At 34.0% G+C, this 22,151-nt stretch overlaps 1 protein-coding gene across 2 annotated transcripts in view; it reads left to right on the top strand.

Annotated features, from left to right (window-relative positions):
- Positions 1-22,151, top strand: part of LOC149779811 (sal-like protein 3) — a 109,361-nt gene that overhangs the window by 16,022 nt on the left and 71,188 nt on the right. For both annotated transcript variants that reach the window (XM_089936476.1, XM_089936475.1), the window contains exon 2: positions 4,701-4,781. In XM_089936476.1, coding sequence (XP_089792602.1) covers positions 4,701-4,781 — 81 coding nt within the window. The remainder of the gene's footprint in view (positions 1-4,700; positions 4,782-22,151) is intronic.

The following is a 22,151-nucleotide window of genomic DNA, read 5'->3' as shown; positions in this document are numbered from 1 at the left end:
GTGTATAATCTTGGGACTATTTCCTAGATTTTTTGGGTCCTTGGTAGCTCCTTTAGTAGACTGTCAGAAGTATGATCCAAGGGTTGCGGGTTCAATGCCCACCCGGGCCAGCCAGGTGAGCTTCCTTGGTGTGTTCTTGGGAAGAGCACTCAGCTCTTGTTTATTCAGCATGGTATGTCAGTTTTTTGTCAGAAGATACTATTTAAACCAGCATGGCAAACTATTGCATTTTTTTTTTATGTCTTCTTAATAAAAATAACTGTTTAAATTTGAATGCATTCTTGTCTTATAATTGCTGTAACCACACTGCTGCTGCAAACAACTGGTGAGATTTTTTTAATGTACTCAAAGATATATATTTTTATAATAAGGCACATTTGTCAGTTTCATGATCCCTGTAGGGGAGAACATAGAAATATCTTTGTAGCTAGGAACTATAAGGCTTTGGCATTTGGGATTTTTCCTTGCTTTGCAAATGTATTTTTGAAGTTGTCAAAGACACAAAAGAAATTGATATATTCGATTTGATTTGGACCACCAGACTTCCAAGGTTTGATCTATGGTTTGCGAGTTGTCAGTTTAGCTTTAAGAAATATAAATGTCCAGATTAAATATAATGGCAGGACTGATATGGATTATTTGGATTGAAGTGATGTATGTTTCGCACCCTATAATGGCCGATTTTGGGCGTTATGTGGATTTAATTTTATGTGAAAAATAGGAAGAAAATTGTAGCATGTTTGAGGAACTTATCGTAAATTTTATCAGGGAATATCATAACACAGTCAGTGGAAAGTGAAAAATGAATGCTTGCATAGTGTAGCTGGGGTGTTTTTTTTTTTAATCCAGGGATTTAGAGGAATTAAGAACATTATTATTAAATGGGTATTTTCATATCCACCGTGTTATAGATCCAAGTTCAGTTGCATTGTAAAGGTTGGTTGCATTGGCTTAAGGCAGAGACCAAGGCCAATGGGTCACAATGACTGATGACCTAATTATAGGTTCAATGTGAAAACACCCATTTCATGACATTTTTATTAATTAACTTGCATCATCCTATGCTGTGTTAAATCCCATGAACTCAGTACAATGTACCAATACAATCATCTTTATTGTTGTCATATAACTATCAAATTAAAGATTTATTATGACCATTTATGAAAATGAATAGAGAAAGGTTGTAGTTTTTACAATATATGTTCATGTTTGCAGGTGTGGATATCAATATTTCTATGCATTTTACTCGTAACTCTCAATGTCCTGAGTTGGAAACATGCTGAAATGTATAAAGTAGACAGACATTTATTTAATGAAATTGTATTTCTGAATTATGTACAATGTTTCGAAACTGAAATTATATTTAGTTGTAATTAACTGTAAAACAGGTATGTTTGGCAACACAGTCTGTATAAATGACTTTATATGGGGCCTTATACAGGGCCTTTATAGTTCTATCGTTTTAACATGAACATATAGGGCCTGTATATGGTGGAGGGGTGGTGGTAATGCAGCCTTATATAGTGCCTATATAGTTCTATCTACTGTTTTGAAGGAGTCGTATGGGGGGGCTTTATGAGTGCTTATACAGGATCTATCTATATCAGGATTCAGCAGCCTATTTTACATAGCGTGCCACTTTTTTCTGGAATAATTACAAAATGAATGAGCATGTGCCATCAGTAGGAGAGTAACACTGTTAAAACTGAGATATTTGGCTGCCCTTCATGAGCCACACAACACATCTTGATGTGCCACCTTGTGGCATACATACCATAGGTTGCCGACCCCTGATCTGTATAGTTCTATTAACTGTTTTAGGAGTCATATAGGCCCTGCATATAGGGGACATTATGGGGCCAAAAAGACCGATAGGATTCTGTCAAATATCCTTTTATCTGTTTTGCCGTAATTTGGTATGGGCAGTTTTAAATGTACTTTGTGTAACTGATTAATAATAAATTGCACATGCACCAAGGGGCACATTGGTAGGGTCAGAGTCCATGTAATGGAAAAGTTTGTACACATGCCAAATCTAAAGTAACGAAATCATATGACTGCCCAATATCGATATGTATTGCTATGCACAGTCTACAATATAATAAATACCAGTATCACAGTGTGTTACACATAAAGAATATGGAGACATTGGCTAATAATTATTAATGGTTGAAGATAAATAACATTTATATGGCAAGCATCATTTTGTATCTATTCTCCATCTTTAGTATTGATGTTGATTATTCAAACAGCAAAATTAATGATACACTGTACATTCTTTTACCCCTAATAACATTTTGGGCCCTAATAACGTTTTGGGCCCCTAATAACATTTTGGGCCAGCTGTAATATTTAATATTCTTCATTAGCAGTTGACATGTTTGAAATTTGAAGATGTTTTGTTTACAATTAGAAATTTCTCGAAAAGGGGCATGCTCATGTCATATACATGTATGGAGATGTAGGATTTCACACTCTAGGTTGAGAATTAGACTGAAGTATCGTTAAGTGATGAATTTAGATTTTATCAATGGTCATAGGATTTAAATTGTATTGCAGTGGTGTATCTGACAATTCACAAAAGGACAAGTATTATTATACTTAGTGTCACTTCCCATTCTTCTTCTACCCACCCCCTCTTCAGTCTCCACTGGAACACCCTTTTCTAAATTCTAGTTCCATGGATTGCATTGGGAACAATTCAGCAGGATGACATATATCCTAAATTTATTGCTTGCAAATGCATTTGGATAACCATGACTTTTTCTTGTTAGCAGAACGGGGATTGTTTAACTTTGGCGTGACAACGGCGTTTGCATTGAAAAGTGGTTGTAATCTTATTAGGCTGGCAGCAAGTTCATACTTGTGGAAAAATATCTCTTGTATTCACATCAGCTAATATTTCCTAATTTCCACATTAGTCTGGTCTTTCAGATTAATTATGAAAGGCAGATTTTGTGAATGTAGGCATAGATTTATAATTGCATTGAAAGAAGAAATTCAGGGAAAAAAGCCACTGGAAAAAAATGATATAAACGTTATAGGATAAAAAGGCAAAATTATAAAGTACAGTTATATTAATTTTTGTTTAATGGAAGCTAAATAATGCACTTTAGTAGCATTTTTGCTCCCCAAAAAACTGTTTTGCAAACTACATGAAGGAAGAAAAAACTTTCTGTCATTAATCAACATGACTACATTAATTATAATAAAAACAAATAAAATACTAGGTAGTGTTTATTGAGTAACTGTGGAAAATTTGCTTAATCAGTTATAATTTGTCAATTATAGGTTGTGATTGTGCTTTTAACATGTTATTATAAAAAAAGAAGAAATTAGAATTGACAATGTCTGCCCTGCAATTACATTATGAGTAATAAAGGCAAATTTTCTAATATTTTGTGACTTGTTATTTATTTCTTGTACTTTAACACTTGTCATTATAATTTATATTTATTAATAAACTAGTTCTTTGTATATAATTTAGCAAGGATTACTTGAAGTTTTTTGCTAGATTGGGAGTAATTAACTTATTATCAATTCAAGAACAGTACATAAAACAGAATTTGTATTTCTATTTGTTGTGAAGTCATGCTTGGTCATCTATGTTGTACCAGTACTGTAAATGTATACAACTAAGCTGATGTTCTTACATGTGTTAATACATTGTATTTACAAGTCTGACATAACCCAGATAAAATAACCCTGCCTTCCACACCAGATATCTACATTCCAAAATTTCAGAACACAAAGAAAAGTTAATTTCCTGTATATTGATGAGAAAATGTAGGGCTTTTTATTTCTGTAATCTATTCATGCTTGAAAATTAGTCCTTATAAACCTTGCCCCTTGTAAAGCATTTTTGTTACATAATCAACATAAATGAGTGACCAATTAGCACTGTTTAGTTGATAAATCTTTGTCTGGGGCTATCAAAAGAGGACAAAAGAATACTTTCATTTGTTTAGATAGGGCAAAGAAATGGTGCCTCCTGATATATAGCCCCCAACTAAAAAAAGAATTCTTCAGGGCTTAGTTATAAAAACTTGCATTGAAATGAAAGGGAGTGGGTAAATACAGGAAAAATTTGGCAGTTCTCTGGTGAGATTTCATCGCAGATATGTAAATATGTTATATTCCACTGAAGTGACACTATAGTAGGAGGATATGTTTGAATAAAATTCCATATATTAAGATAAATTGGCTTAGACCAGGGCAAGCAAGAAACTTATTGTTGAAGAATGTTTGCATTTAATATTTTTAAGCTTCTATTTACCTTGTTAAATATGATCCCCCACATGACAAGACCAATCTTTGTAGGTGGTGGGCAAACTGTTGCACAAGTACCAAGTATCAGCTATTAAAATGCAAGAAATTATTCAAATTTAAGATCTGTTTCAATATGGTTTTCATCCTTGTTACCTTAGTTAAACAGATCCCATTATTTACTGTTATACATTTGAAAATACCAATCTATAGAACAGTATTGCACATTTTGGAAAAAGGTATGAAGTTTGATTTCTGTGTTCATTTCATGAAATTTAAATAAAATTCCATATATTAAGATATATCACTGAAGGATTTCTTGTTTTTAAAATGTCAGAAAGTCTTCCTAGTTTATACCTTGAAAGAGTTTTACAATATATCCATTGATCTTGCAATCTTTGCTTTTTGAGGAATAACTTTATTTTTATTATTAGGTGCATTGTTAACAACAGCAACAGAAACTGCAACAACAACAACAACAGCAACAGCACCCAAGCAACCAATCAAGTATACAGGTAATGTTTGTAACAAAACAAATTAAAGTATGGAGTATGTTCAGGAATTTCCCATTTCCCCTAGGTAACCTCCTTCAGATTGTCCAGCACTGATGGAGTAAAGTTCCAGTCATAAACTTCCCACACTGACACATTTCAGTAACCCAACCCTAGCATTAAACATGTCCTTTTTCTGGCCAAGAATGAAAATAACCAACTAGAAAATAGATATAGATGAAACATCTCCCAGCCTTCATCTGTGACCTTTGACCTTAAGGCCTGGGTGGCCTCTGTCATGGGAAGAAAACACAATGCAGTGTAATTGATAACAGGAATTGGTAGATGAAAATAAGGGACTTATCAGTGGAAATGGGCTGGAAAATTACTCCCTATAAATCAATTTTGGGATTGACATAGTTTCCTCCAGCAGTTGGGCCAGTTAGGTTCAAGTTCCCAGTTGGCATGGAAGGAAAAAAGGGATCAGAAGGGGTTATGGGTCACTTGGGCTCTTGTTGGGGTAAGATGGCTAATTAGATGTGTTATTTGATACCACATTCAAATGTCTTAATTTATTTAATTATTCAGTTCAGATTAAGAAATTTGTTTTACCAGTTTGCATGTAAGGTGGAGCATATAACTGAAAAAGAAGTGTCAGGGTAGTAAGTAAATAAATTTTGTATGCAGTTTATATACTAATGCATTGAGAATCTTTCCAGATTTAAGTTAAAAAAAACACAAAAAGCAACCCATTAACCTGTTATGCCACAGTAGTTAATAGGTGTCAGTGCAGTAATTATACTGGCACTTGTGTTTCATTTATTAAAGATAGAGGCTACATTTAATAAAGTTTGGTGATGAATTGTAAAAAAGGGTTATTGTGTGTTCATTAGGATAGTAACTACAGTTGTTAAAAAAGGGTTATTGTGTGTTCATTAGGATAGTAACTACAGTTGTTAAAAAGGGGTTATTGTGTGTTCATTAGGATAGTAACTACAGTTGTTAAAAAAGGGTTATTGTGTGTTCATTAGGATAGTAACTACAGTTGTTAAAAAGGGGTTATTGTGTGTTCATTAGGATAGTAACTACAGTTGTTAAAAAAGGGTTATTGTGTGTTCATTAGGATAGTAACTACAGTTGTTAAAAAGGGGTTATTGTGTGTTCATTAGGATAGTAACTACAGTTGTTAAAAAGGGGTTATTGTGTGTTCATTAGGATAGTAACTACAGTTGTTAAAAAGGGGTTATTGTGTTCATTAGGATAGTAACTACAGTTGTTAAAAATGGGTTATTGTGTGTTCATTAGGATAGTAACTAAAGTTATTAAAAAGGGGTTATTGTGTGTTCATTAGGATAGTAACTACAGTTATTAAAAAGGGGTTATTGTGTGTTCATTAGGATAGTAACTACAGTTATTAAAAAGGGGTTATTGTGTGTTCATTAGGATAGTAACTACAGTTATTAAAAAGGGGTTATTGTGTGTTCATTAGGATAGTAACTACCGTTGTTAAAAAGGGGTTTTTATGCGTTCATTAGGATAGTAACTACAGTTGTTCAAGTTTGCAATCGTACATTACTTATATTTCATGAGTCATTTTATATAATATATATGTATTTATTTTCTCATTGCAAGAAATGTAATGTATAAATTAGAATGTTTTACATAATAGGTAGACAGACATAAAATAAATGTTCATTGAAGGGTTGCTTCCATCATATAGAAGAAACTGGAGATAAGTAATGTGCAAAATGCATATAGTGCACACATACCCATGCAGCTTGGTCCGAGATGAAAATAGTGTTGATCCAATATGGTTTGCATGTTAGAAATCATAAATATCTTAGTTGCCACTCCTCCTGAACAGAATGTCAGAGACATGGGGTTTCACCAGAAGACTAATTATGATGTCTGTCTAGTTGTCCAATAGGAAAATGTTGCTGCTTGGAAATGGGAGTCTTGAAAATCTTGTTATTGTTGTTTCTCCAGAATGGATCTTCATATCAACATGGGATTTTCACTGAAGGATTTCTTCTAGCTTTAATATTGTGTTAGCACTACTTCTGAATGAATTTTCTTATCGGCATGGAGTTGTCACTGAATCATGTCTGCTTGATCCTAAATGAAAATGGTGCAGATCTGACTTCTGATATGACCGCCACAATGGCCATAATGAGAATCTTGTTATAGCTGCATCTCCTACGTGGCTTGTATTACTAATATTGTGCTTTCACAAAAAAACAACTTGTAATGTCTAGTAGTTATCAAATGGAAATGGTGCCAATCTGATATCCATGGCAGCCATCTTGAAATCTTGTTATTGTTACTTATATGTAACAGAATATCATATCACCCTGGGTTTCCAGCCAGAATACTTCTTATTACAATGCCTATTTGGCACTATGGGATGTCTGATCTGTCCATAATGAAAATGATGTAAATTTGATATCAGTATATATATATATATATATATATATATATATATATATATATATATATATATATATATATATACAACATCAGTTAGTTTGAAAATCTTGCTGTCAATGAATAACACCAGAAATGGTGTCAACTACTTGGCAGTTAAAAGTAAGAAATGGTCTTGTCTTGAATTCCAGAAATTTCTTTTCATCCTTTAGAGTGCTACAGTCCCATCACGGTACTCCTTTTAGTAGATTTAGTGAAATGTTTTGCATGTTATGGTTGTCAGTAGAAGGTATACATGTTGACTATTAATTATAATCACAATGTTTTCAGAAGAGTTATACCCTTTTTTGACTACGCACTTAACTCAGTGGTACTGGGGTGAGATTTAAGAGAGGTTGTGTATATTTGTGTCAGCAAATATCTTACGATTCCTCTCATTTATTTTTGGGCATCTACCAAATATGTTATGTAGTTTGATACTAATGACACCTAGATTGTCAGCTTTCTATGTTCTTCATTATCAGAGTTGTAACCCCTTATTGTCCGACCCACTGATTTGGTTTTGAAACTGCTAAAAATACTGTTTGCCAGAAGGGCCAAAACAAATAGAAGCTGCTAAAAATACTGTATGCCAGAAGGGCCAAAACAAATGGAAAATGCAGTGCCATCATGAGAGTTGTAGACCACACAATGAAAGTGATTGAAAAGAAAGAGAGAAAACAAAGATTTAATTTGTTTGCAACACATTTGTTAATTGTTGCTGGTAATCATTAGCAGGCATGGAAAAAAGAAAAACATGTCATATTTATCGTTCTGATTCGGTAGTTTGATGACTTTCGTTATTGAATAAAGCACATGTATCAGATGAATGGGGATGTTAGGATAAAATGATATGCACATTTTTGGTGTTTGCACATCCAGTGCTTAAGACAAAAAACAGAAAATGTCAGAATTTAAAATCTTCAATTTAATTTAATTGAAATACAGTTTTTAAGCACAGGATTAGACAGAAGGACCTGAGCACCATGTCTATGGGCTGAAGGCAATTTGCATACCGACACCCACTGTCATTAATGCAGCATAATTTCAGTAATTGTTAGTGCATTTTAACCAGAATTGGTCTGCAGCTTCATGTTGAAGAAACCATAGCCAAGTTTGATTGTCAGTTTTTTGCATCACCATTTATTGAGGTTATATCCACATACATTCAGAGCCACACATTTTGCCTCTGCACAGTAACTCAGTATTATTATTGTATATCAAACAGAATTTGGTTTGCAGCTTAAATGTTATGACACTTTGGTCAAGTCTAAATATCCATGTTTGTCATCAGTTATAAATATTGACTGTCAGATCAACTGCATCATGATATGGGTAATTATTAGATTTCAGCCAGATTGTATGTTGATTTGTTTTCTTGGGGATTTTGGATGAGTTCTGTTATCAGTGTTCTGCATCATTTAGCAGATTTGATTTACAGACCCACTCACTTTCCTTTCCACACAAACACTGGATGATGGTCAGACAACTCCTTAAATTTATAGCTCCTGATGGGTAGACAACTTGCATCCAAAGTCCCCACTGGTGGTCAATTTTAGGATCTGATTGTAACCAGAGTTTGGTTGATGGCTTCATATAGATTGGACAATGTATGAGGTACACTATTTTATGTTTTAATTCATTAGAGTTATTGCTCCTGGTTTTCAGAATGATTCTTTTCAATTTCTACAGAGTAACTCCATTTTAATTGGATTTTAACTAAATATGGTGTTCAGTTGAATGTTGGTAAGACTTTTGGATGGGTTTTGTTGTCATTTGGCACCAACTTTGTTTTATCACATAAATTACACCCTTATTGGTTTCTAAACACAATTAGGAGGCACCTTGATATTAAGGACACCTCATTTATGTTTTTTATGGGTGGGGGGGCTATTGGTGCATGTTCAACACGTAACATCTTTTAGCAAAATTATAGTTGTTCTTTGTCCAAAGATGCCAACTTTCCTTCCTGTCTAATAATTCTGTTGGTTGTGAAACTTTATGTTCATGACAAATCAGCTTGGTTTGATATTTCATCATTTTATCTGCTTGAACATTTAGCAGAAATGTGGTAACTGATTGTTGGACCTACCCCCTTTTGTGTCCACACAGTAATCAATTTAATTAATACATGTATATGGAATTGAAGAAAATGTTATATTAGCAGCTCTGTGTCAGCATAATGTGTCATCCTTTATTGGCCTTACTGCCAATGAATGTTGGACCTAGATTTTGTGTATGACAATATATGGTTGAGAAGTCCGCTGTCAGTGTTTTGCATCATCACTAGTGTTTTCCATTTGAAATGTGCTAGAGCTCATTTAGTGTATGACCAATGTAACCTAACACTGCAACTTCCAGTGAAAAATTGGGGACTTCAGTTCCTGCAGTTTGCTTGTTACACATCAAATCTTTTGTCTTACATTTGATTTTTTATAATATGATGGAATTGAGGTTTGGTTTTGCGGGTTTAACTGCATTTTTCAACACATGAGAGGGCTATACATGGTGGCCCGTATAGAGTGGAGAAAGAACCTGGGAACACCCCAGGAAAAACCACAGACCCACATCAGAACCTATTGTCAAGCTTTTTCATATATCCATATTGACCAAGCCAAGACTCCAAGGCACACTGACAGAGGTGAGAATTGAATGGTCTGTAAAGGTGGACATCTGACCACTTTACCAGCTGGGATGGGTATTGAGACCTAGAGCCCATTGTTAAGGGGAATGCTTATGGTGAATTGTTTCTGCAATTAAAATCATTAACATCGCACCACTAACATTAGTAATTTTTGTAAAGTCTGTCATGGTGACAGGTCTTAGTGATCATTTTATTTGTTCGCACACCTGACCATCTTTACGTCTATGAGTCCATACATCCATCGACATCGAACATTAAGCAAAGTGTTTTTAATTTTATTAAAAATTAAATATTAAAGTTTTTAACTTTCAAACAAATTAAAAGGTAGATAGGACAAAGAGAGGCTGTCTTCTAAAATGCATAAATTTCTCAGTTGCACAGAAATGATTTTATACTTGAATACTGGGCTATTTTGGCCTCCAAGGACTGCTAAAAATGTAATATACAAACTACTATGTCCTGAATCCAGAGGTTATGTACACGTGTTCACAGTTTCATTTGATGAATCAGAACATTTATTCATTTAGAACTGAAATAAAATCATATAAATTTGTTGATAATATATTTGTTTGATTACTCATTGTGACTGAAGTAATATTTATGATTTAGACATGTTTAAGGTGGATTAGGGTATGCTGCTTGTATAATATTTAAGATAAGCTTTAAATATAGATGTATATAGATTAGAGAGTTTACAAATTGTCTGGGTGGTCCTTTTTAACACAGGAAGTTAAACATTTGGAATACCTTCATATCTAACAAAGTAACTCTGCTTCACTTGTCTAAACTGGTTTTGAAATCTGATAAATTGCTTAAACAGGAAATTGTTTTGATGTATTGAAAATTGGAAAGAAACTTCAAGTTGGTGTGCATTAAAATTCCAAAATATCTGTCTGCTCAGAGCTGATGGGAAAGTTTATTATCAGGTTTTACTAAACTGGAGGGCAGGACAGGGATAAAATTGACCTGTAAATGTTTTTTAAACAGTTGTATTCTGATGTGATGGAAGTGAGCAGTAAATTCATAGGAAAAGAGAAGAGTCACAGGTGTTACATGTTGCTCTATGCACAGTCCATTCATTTAGTTCTAAATGGCAGACTTTAATTTGTTTTTATTTGAAGGTTATTTTTTTCTACACATGTTGAAGCTATCAACATTGTGCATATTTTGTTAGTCAAAGATGGGAAAAGCAGTGTATTAATGCATTTTTAAAAAAATTAAATAAACTCTGAACTCCAATAGACCAGCCTAAAACAGGCATGGGCTACTTAGACTACGTATTTTCATAAAGAATTTTTTCTTTCTTTCTGAGCCTTTCCCCTACCAGTTGCACTACCTTTTTGCATGGCCATGGAGTCACATTAGGTTTTTAAGTATTATGTCATGTTCTGTCTTACCTGCAGCCCCCCCCCCATCTCTCGTCTCTCTTTATATATATATAAATGCATAGATTTTTCTAACAAGTCACCTTTTAATCTATGGGTCATGTGACTGATACCTGCCTAGGTCAGCGGCCATAATGTGGCTTTGGGAAGGGCATTTATCTTAGTTTTGATGTGTGGAGGGTGCTGTCAAGAACCAACCACCCAGCTTCTCTGATGGCACTCCAGTCAGATTGCATGTTTAGCAAGTTTAGTTTTACCTTGGTTCCTTTGTACACTAAATGCACACTCAAAGACAGGGAAACGAACCCTTGGAAATTGTCACATCATCTCAGTGACAGATTAAAATGAAAGGAGGCTTAATAATTTTGGACAATATTTATATGAACAAGTGGCAGCCATGGTGGTTTTTTAGGGGTTAGTGTGCCAAAAACTTGTGACTAGAAGGGTATGTGTTTGAATCCTGCCCAGACCACATTGACTCAGCAGCTGTGATATCGCCCCAGTGTTACTTCATTCTAATTAGCCTGGACTTGATACAGTGATACAATAGTCCTGTTTGTATTGTTGATAAATGAGCTGATGACTCGTGCAGCAATCCTGTATTTCTGGATGGTCTGTTATGTAAGTTGTGCAGTTTCACATGAGCTTTGTTATCATAGGTGGCCCTGTCATAGGTGGCTCTGTTCCCTACCATAGGTGGTCATGTCATAGGTGGCTTTTGCTCCCTATCACTGGTGGCCATGTCATAGGTATATGGCATGCCCCATTTTAATGTTCTGCCCAGTGGGAGAATATGGCCTTTTCACATGTGGTAAAAGTAACCATCCTGTATAAAGTTAGATCATTGCTAGCTGTGTATTGTTCAACTTGTATTACTGATGACCTGTTTACAGTGTTTTCACCAACAGGCATCTCTATGCCTTTTGGATGCTTGGTTAATAATGTCATTATTATAACTTCATACATTAATTATTAAATCATGAAAAATAAACAATATTTATGGGTTTTATCACATATGTAAATGAAGTGCTTTGGCACATTTTTTTTTTTTGGTATGTGTGTGTGAATACCTGCGCTAATACGGGTAATTAAATTTTCCCTCCATATTGTAGTAGTCACATCAGTGCATACTCAAATGTTCTTGTCATTCCCCTGCCTTTTGGAAGAAGCAGGAAATGAGAGGCACAGTATCAGTACTTCTGCCATTCTTCCCTGCTGTCATTAAAACCCCTTCCTCAGTATAAATTTAAAATAATCTGGTATTAAGGGATAAAACTTAGTATACTTAGCAACAGAAGATGAGTTGCATGCTACATTGAGGGGAGGGGGCTATCATCAGGGTTAAGCTTGTGACACAGAATTTTATATTTTGCCATCACACTCTCCTGTCCACTTTTCCCCATTCAGGACATCAGAAGAAAACCTGGCATACTTGTATGTTAACACTTGAAGGTGTGTTGTATTCCACATTGGGAGTCCTGTCATCAGTTAAGTCATTGCTCAATATTTTTAATTTGCATCCCAGTCCTTCTGTTGTACGACTTTAAAGTTGCATGTAAATTAAGGGTTGAAACTTCGTATACTTTTACATCATCACAAGAAGGTGTGTCACATTCCTGTATTCAAGGTCAAGATCACAACGTTATGTTTTCGTCATAATTTCTCTTCACTGTATTTAACTTAAAGCCATTTGAGATTGTGGGACAAAACTTGTTGTACTTGCATATCATTGCTTCAAGCAGTTTCAGTTACCACATTGGGGATCCTCTCTTTAAGGTCAGGCTTAATTTTTTTCAGGTTTTCAACTTAATTTCACTTCTGCTGTATAACATTAAAGCCGTTTGAGATTTAGGGAGGAAACTTGGTATACTTATACATGATCAGTAGAAGGCACATCACATACCAACTTGGGGATCCCATCATTAAGGTCAAGGTGACAGATCAGAATTACCATATCACATTTTCAGTTCTGCTAATAATTTAAGATTAAAGGTTGAAACTTGGTATGCATATACGTCATCATTAGAAGTTATATTGAATATGACATATGGTCAAGGTCACAGATCAAGATTTTACATTTTCATGAAGCTTTCCCCCTCTACCCCATAACTTTAAAGTCATTTTAAATTTAGAAACGAAACTTTTGGTATACTTGTACGTCATACTATGTTTTGTACTAAATTCAAGGGTTTTATTTCCAAGGTTAAGGTCACTGATTAGTTTTTTGCCCCTATCTTGAAGGTTGTCTGTGGAGAAAGAAACTTGATTACTAACTGATGTCTGTCCAGTTTAGTTTGGCCAATGCGGGTATGTGAGAAAGCTTGCCAGTAGCTTCTTGAGGGTCGGTGGTTCTTTCTGGGGTTTTCCCAGGTTCTTCCTCCACCATTAATACTGGCCGCCATGTATAGCCTATCGTGTGCTGAAAAATGGTGTGAAACCCTACAAAGACAACAACAACAACTGTCCAGTTTAGTCTTAAAGGTTATAATGAGATTTCATTTTTGGCAAGGGGCAAGGGGCAAAAAATTCACTCTGTTAAAGGATATCCTCAGATCATGATTTTATCTTTCCCTTTATTAATACAATTTTTGTGAAATCAGTGCCCATTAGCCAGGCCTAGTTGTCTATATATTCCCAGTTCCAAAGCTTTAGTGTATGTACCACACAGCTAGAACATTCTAAGTATGGAACCTATCTTCCCTAAAGATTTGTTGGCTTTTCATCAATCTTTTACTTAACTATCTTGTTATTTTTCTCATGTCTCTTTCCATCTCTACCATTGCTATTTGAGCAGGCTAAGTGATTTCATCAATTTATGTTGGAATCTGTGAGCATCACAGCTGGTTAATAAACAAATTTGTCAAACCCCTAGCCAGCCCATAGTTTCCTGCTGTTAAACTGCTGAGACCCAGTTGGCCTCAATATGATCTACAGCTATGGAGCATTGTAGTGATTCTGGAAAATTTCATCAACATCTTATCAGGGCTACAGCCCTTTTATCACATTCATTTCTCCATCAGTTATCAAATTCTGTTATGTTTATCAAATTCTGGCCTGCACATGTTGAGAAACATACAGGGGTGTTTGCATCTTCTATCAATGATAGGTCAGGGGAGAAAAATAATGCAGTTATTGCCCACAATACTAGATGATAGTTGTGATTTTCATACTTGACAGCCTCCATATTGGAGATTGTCTTATAAACAGCAGTGCCTGTTATCCCACACAGCTCTGGAATTGGCTAGATTTCTGATAGTGCCTCCACTCTTGTTAGAGCCTTGTGATACAAACATACACAAAGATATATATATATATATATATATATATATATATATATATATATATATATATATATATATATATATATGCACTGACATTTAAGCATTGAAAGAGATTTATTCAAGAATTGTTAGGTTCTAAATAATCTTTCTTTTCTGAGAACAAAATGAAAGGGAGCTCTTAATGCTTAATGTTATTTTCTATTAAGTTAAAATAATAAATTGTGATTTTTTTTCTTTGCTTTAAGCATTCTACAGTACAGTTTGATAACATGCTTTTTGTCTGTGAAAAATAAATTCTTTATAATACAGAGAGAATCATTTTAAAAACTGAATATTACTATTTCAGATCAAGGTTTTGAAAGCCACATATTCCTGATGAACCTGTTACTTAGGGTAATAACAGAACCATTCTTGCAAATTCAGAGTATTATATCCATGTAGGCTATATATTTTGATACCATTTTTGTGTTCCTAATTCTTTCTTCTTTAGCCTGAGGTTTTGGATGGGGCATTGATATTTGACTAACTGGGTTCTTAACCTGCTATGTTGTGGCCATTTGTAAGATGGGTATAATGTATGTGCTTCTGCCCAAGTGTCAGTGGTAAAAGGTCAGAGGTCAAGTATATGACATTTGAATTTACAATTAAATTTGCAAATATTTTTATGCACAGTTTAGCAGGTCAATGCACTTGTCAATAGACATAACAAATTGTAGGTCATGGTCAATAAAAAAGGAGGGGAGAGGGTTGGGAATAGGTTCAAAAACATCTTTTAATCTAGTTAAGTGTTTTTCAAAAAAATCTAATCAAGTTTTTTAACATCTGTCACAAGTCATATATCATTAGTTTATATAACCTCAAGATATGTACTCTTGCACTAAATATCCTGCAATGCTATTGATTTTTATTTTTAATACTCAGGTAGGAACAAAGAATAGATATCATAATTTATATCGCAGCCACTTATTCAGGGCCATAGATCTTATGAGCAAATCTTTTGATCGACACAAAATTATTTTTTCTAAAAGAAATGATCAAGGCTAAACTTGGCAAATGCATGGATTTATTGTACAGATTTTTTACCCCCATTCTTTGAATGGGTTGACCTTGCAAAGGTTATCAAATACATGTCAAATATTGGGAACTTTGAAGAATAAGGTGCCTCTGTGAGGTCCTGTGTAGTTACAATGTTGCAAAATTAGTTTTCCTTAGGACATTTGTATTATTTTGTTTGGTCATTTCTTTTGAAAGTAAAAAGATTTTTTTTCTTTCTCTTAATGCTTCATCATCTAAGTGGGTATGTCTTCAAAAACTTATATTTGGCAAATGTTAATGGAAAGTTGAAGGACATGAGCATATTAAAGGGGGGAAAAATCCTCAATAGATTTGATGCAACATTTTACAAATTAAAATATTTGTACTTGCATAGTCAATGAGGTTATTTCTCTCTCTCTCCCCCCCCCCTCTCTCTCTCTCTCTCTCTCTCTCTCTCTATAATTTTTCTAGACCGTGCTTTCTTTTGGTCACCTTCAGCTTATGAACCTCTGTATAGTCCATGAATTGTATTAAGAGGACACTTCAGCACTTTTGCTTTTGTTTCACAATAAACTATAACATGAATAATATTGCAAAATTAGATTTCCAAACTTTGCAGGTACATGCACCAACCTCCATGCTTCTTTATTACTTGTAATAATGTGAAGAACTCCCATGGACAGGTTCTCTAAAAAAAAAACCTCATCAACATTATGACTATCAGATCAGTTTCAGATTAAAATCATGGGGGTGGGGAACCTTTACATTTCATGGAATGTCCTGAGAATATTGAACAGGTTCTAAAATATCATCAGAAGAATGAAATTATGTATCATTCAATAGCCACAGTAATTTGCTTCAGGTCATTTGTAAAGAAATTTGATAGTTTTGAATACAGCTGAGAAATCATAACCACTTTTTATTTGTTTCTTCAAAACTGAACGAAAAGAAGGAATCCCCAGTCTCCAGAGCTACAGTATCAGTCCTTTTGTAATATAAGAAAACTGATTTTGTTCATTCTGAATGCAGCCATGGCACTTTTCATGGGTAATTCCATTCATTATAGAAATGTAATGCAAAACTATTCACTCATTTTGTGGGAACATTATAATTAATGCCACCAGAGTCTCAGGCTTCAGCACCTGAAACAAGTGGAGTTCCCTTTTTGAACATCCTTTTATTTTGTACTTGTCTCCATTGGTCTTACTGGTTTTCAACCTGGAGAACAGGGGGTGGGGGTGGGGTGGGCTGGAGCTGACGTGTTTTCTAGAAATGTGTGTGTGTGAACCGATGATGCAGGTAGTTGTTGTTTCTTATTTAGAGTATGAAACTCAAGCTTTTTATAGGGCTTAGTTAAAACCTTGACCTTTGTAAGCCTGAATAACCTATGGATGTTTTATTTGAATATCAATCAGCAAGTTAGACCTATTGATACCTTAAACAATTCAGCCATGGATGCTTATTGTGTTAATTCCACACTCTTATTGCTTGCGGCTACAGTGGTCTCTCACAATATTGCCCTTCTTTTTACCACTACCCCTTTTTTTAAAAGCACTGCCCAATGTTAAATGAGATTGTCAGGAATCCCTTTAAATTGGTCACATTTCGTTATATCAGTATTACTTTATTTCACTACGCTTTATGTTCTTGGTTTGTGAAACCAATTATAATGGAGCCTTCATAATTTTAAATCTGTATTTTTGTTTGAATGTGCTCTCAGTACACAGACTTCTTGGAACATGTCTTAATACAAAGAAACCTCAGTTATAAGGCAGGTCACTTTTAGTACTAACTCCATATTTGGTACCCTCACTTGTAAAGAAGGTTACTTGTATGGCTCCCTCAGAACAAGGAAATCTCAGTTATATGACCATCGCTGTTTAAGGTACTCTTTCTTATAATTTACCACTTGAGGATTCCCTCTCTATAAGGTGCCCTCATTTCTAAGACATGTCACTTTTATGACTTCTACGAACATTATTATAAAGAGGGTCATCACCCTTACTTATAAGGCAGCACAGTGTATAAGGCCCCCTCATTTATAAGACAGGTCACTTTTATGGTCTCTTTTGATCATCATTGTGGAGAGGGTCATCACTGTAATTGCTTTTTTAAATTTACCCTTATTGGAAGCATTTGGTGTGTACTTGTGGATTGGATCTGGATTGAATCTAGACTGGGTCTAGTTTTAGAAATCGTAGGCTGATAAAATTCACTCCATGACAGTCTAGAAGAAATGCATTTTAGTTCTAGGTAAATGTGTTTCTTTTCCATACTTAGAAAAAGTACTAGAAAGTCAATTTGAAATATGCAGAATGCATTGTTCAGTGGTAATAATGCCAGTAGGCAAGGTAATTCTTTATTTTCCTGGGAAAGGCCATTGCACATTTTGTCAGTTTAATCAGAATTCAGATGTAAAATAGTATGCAATTTTTTTTGTAATGATGTATAATCCATCTTTGAAACAGTGGTCATGGATGGAATATAGTTTTCCTTTGTCATTGTTGGCAAACGGTACTGAGAACTGTTCTTAAGTAACGTGTCTTGTTGGTATATCCGAGTATTCAGAAAAAAGTAATTAATGATGTGAAATTGTTAAAATTGGCTCTCAGGAGCCCAGCACTAAAATAAAGCGAAATAAATGAAGTAGCAGTAATGAAACCAAATTGAACCAATTTAATAGGATCTTTGAGGGGTGGGGTTAATAAGGAACCACTACATGCCATTTCATAAAGTATATTGCTATATGCAAAGATAATAAAACATTCACTAGCATTAATCTGATGAAATTAATAGAGAAAATTGCAGATAATAAAATTAATAAATCTTAACTGGCTGGGAAGTTCATGTTTTGAGAGCAGTACTAAAAAAAATGTAAAAACACAAATGTGCAAAAACTTGTTGCCTTTCAGACTGTTCTCATTGCTGTCCAGGTGTAAGTATTGACATAAAAATTGGTGACATTTATTAGGAGGGGGTTGGTGTAGAAGCCATTAAAAAATATTTATATTGGGTTTTGCGTACTTACCTTGCAGATATTCACCCTCCTAATATTGTTCACGATAAGCTATACGATTTGACAAAGCAATTTATGAGCCTGTATATCATGTCAAGAAATACAATGTAATTCACTGATTTTCAAGTTATAAGTCTGGTGTAGCTGTAAATCTAATGCACCATTTTGTGCGTTGTAATTGATACATTGTAATTCAATGCTCCTCTTATGCATGCTATATACTAGACTGGTCTGCAGTATTATTTTACATATCCAAAATGTATTTATTGTGAAATATTCTGTCAATATGGTTATAGTTCATAAAAAGGTCCCCAACAGTATTATTCTGTGATGGTTGAAATTAATATGCCAATATAATTACTTTGTGAAATACTTAATGCAGAATTCATGTAAAGTTGATGACTTCATGTCAAACAAAATATTATGTGTGTTCAGTGCTTATCAAAACCATCTAGAAGTTAGAAATTTAATACTCAGTAAATAAGAAACTATTAAGTTTTAAATATCTGCACCATTTTGGTATATATTATAAAATATATGAACTTATCTAGCCTTCATGATTTTAAGCTTGATGTAGTATATATTTAACTCCACTCAAAATTTGTAAAATATCTGTATTTTGTAAGTTTTAGCTTGTCAGGTTTCATTTTCAGAAATTTGACTAGAACCTGAGCAAGCTTGGTTAGAAAAACTTAAAGATTCAAGTTTGTAAGAAGTTCTGAAATCTTAAGTAATTACAAATTTGTGGCCATATTTGGAATATTGTGCATATTCAGCACTTGCAAAACAAAAGAAAAATAGACATGGGGACAAAAATTACTTGCTGATAATTGAATTTAGTATCCACTTTATTTCATATAAACAAATTCATGTTCCGTTCCTTTGCCCTCGAGGACTCCATGCCCTTCTCCAACCCCAAATATTCTTTACACATTATACAGGTTGAAAGTTTGGTTTTAGTTACTTAAAGTTAGGATATTGTGATGTAACGTCTGGGAAATTAAAAAGACAGTTTGAATTAATCTGTAATTTCTGAATGGTTCTTATAAAAAGTAATTAGTGTTTAATAACAGATACATGGATACAAGTCAGTTTCAGCAGGCCTTGCATTCCAGTGGACACCTTTTCCTAATCTTGGCAGGAAGCGCTTGCTACAGTAACAAATTAAATTATAATGGATTCCTCTAAACATTATCACAAGCAACATTCAGATGTAAAGATTATGAATGATCTTAGTCAAAGTTTAATAGGGCATTCTGTCATAAAGATCTTATCTGTTATTATACCTGGCATTTTATTTGAGTTTTGAACCTGTAACAACCACAGTGTTTATAATTTTCCTCTTTATCCCTGACAAAGCCAACCATTTTCATGACCTAGCATACCTAATCAGTCCTAAAGAGGGGCAGTCAGGTGGAAATGAAGAACAAAATATCACTTTTTGAATGTTTGGTATGGGATTTATCAGTCACAATGTTTGCTAGTCTCAGGTTTAAATTTATGTTTTGAATATACTGTATCCATTATAACATGAGTAAAAACTTGCTGTATATGGCATTGATTGCAATATACAGTTAAACCTGCTTCAGCGACCACCTGTATATAATGACCACCTTTGTGTAAAGGTTGTATCCCATAGGTCCTATTTAGGAATAACACATATTTATATTTATTGAAAGACCACTTGCTCTTTTAAAGACCACTTCATGGTTTATTCATTGTGTGTGTGTGTGTGTGTGTGTGTGTGTGTGTGTATTTTCATTAATGCATTGTATAAATTTGTAGGCTTATTGGGGGAAATTTACATCAACATAATTCTGGCCTGATGGAGCATAGCACCTGTTAATTTATTAATAATGGTAAAAGTAAAAACTTGCTAAAATTCTTTATGAAGCTCATCCATTTCAAATAAACCTGTATTCTTATCAGATAAAATTATATCCTAAGGGTGTAAAAATTTGTCTCAAATTCACCTGTAATGAAATTTAAAGGTAAAAAAAATTAGATTCCATAAAATATATTTCTTTCAAACAGATGGGCAATAATTGTTTAATCCAGAGATCTGAATCTAGTAAATTATGATTGTTTTCTATTCTGAAAGTAGCCAGTGTTTGGCTTGCATTTTATTTTGTTATTTATATATATATATATATATATATATATATATTTCTGTATAAACAATGTAAAATAAAATCAATAAAGACCAGGTGGATTGGATAGAGAGAAATAATCATATCCTCCATTTTTCTTATCACTGATTAGATTATATATAAAAAAAACTTTTTTGTTTGTGCTATTTTCTCAGTGCAAAAATTTTTGTTTTTTAAAAGTCTTTTGTTTCTCATTAGGATAAGTGAATGGGAATCAGTGTCAGATGATTGTAAAACTTGTATAGCAATTAAATATGATACTTCCTTGATAGGAGTTGTCTCGCTTTCCATAAATAGTAAAATGCCGCAGGTGTTAAATAATTGTGCTCAAATTACTCAGATATCATAGGAAGGGTACAGGCTTCTATAAAAATCATTTTCATGTCAGGTTTGTGATGGTCAGAGTAAGTTCATTACTTTTTAGCAAAGATAACATCCTTCACTAGGGAGTCAAAAGTTCACAGATATTCTAAAACTTGAATCAGGCCTCCATTGGGATATTAATATCAGTGATGATGTCACAGTCTGGGGTAAATATTTCAGTAGTAGGGTGGCCCACACACTTGGTGTCAGAACAGAAAACTGTCCAGTTCATTGTTAACAATTCTGAAGTTAATTTGACCCTCCACCTCTGCCCTTTAAATTACTCCTTTATTTGTTGATTTGCACCTTGGTAGCTTGCCAATTGTTGATGGACAAATTGGTGTCCATTTGATTGCCTTGATTTGAGCCAAAATGTACAAACTCCAGACTGAACACATGATGTATAGGTACATGTATTTATCAAGAAAAGTGTTAGTGTATTTTGAAAATCAATAAAAGACTATTTAGCCAGAACACAATTAGCTTTACCTCTGTCCTTTCCTTAAGTTAGTGAGATCCCAAATCTCGGTCTGTTAGAGACAACTGACTCGAACCCATAATCTACAAATAAGCATATTGGAAAGCAGAATATTCATGGAACAGTTACTAAAACAACCACAAAAAATTATGCAAGATTTTTAATTGTAAATGTTATTCAGTTATAACCAAGAGCAGATGTAGATGGTGTGGTTAGATGTAGATGGTGTGGTTAGATGAAATGTTTGGGCCATTTTAGTAGTTTCTCAATTTTTTTAAAGATTTAAACTCTTTGGACAAAAACTGTTTACTCAACGTTAAGCAAGAATCACTTGAAGTAGACAAATTAAACTTGGTAAACTTACTTATACTGTATGTATCCTGGTTAGACGTTTAGGCTATTACAGCCTTTTTCCCCATATTTTTAGTAAATACACATTGTTTAACTTTCTTCAGAAGCCTTTTGGAAGAATTTGTGTAACTAATTGAGGTAGATGGTTGAAATTTGACAGATTTATTTGCAGGCATATTTAGGTAACTATTTGACTTTTGTACCATTATAACAACTTCTATAATTTTA

Source organism: Sinohyriopsis cumingii, chromosome 16 (genome assembly GCF_028554795.1).
Source record: "Sinohyriopsis cumingii isolate HCF-2022 chromosome 16, ASM2855479v2, whole genome shotgun sequence".
NCBI classification, from domain to species: Eukaryota; Metazoa; Mollusca; class Bivalvia; order Unionida; family Unionidae; genus Sinohyriopsis; species Sinohyriopsis cumingii.
The sequence above is the reverse complement of the archived record's forward strand: the minus strand, read 5'-3'. Positions and strand labels throughout refer to the sequence as shown.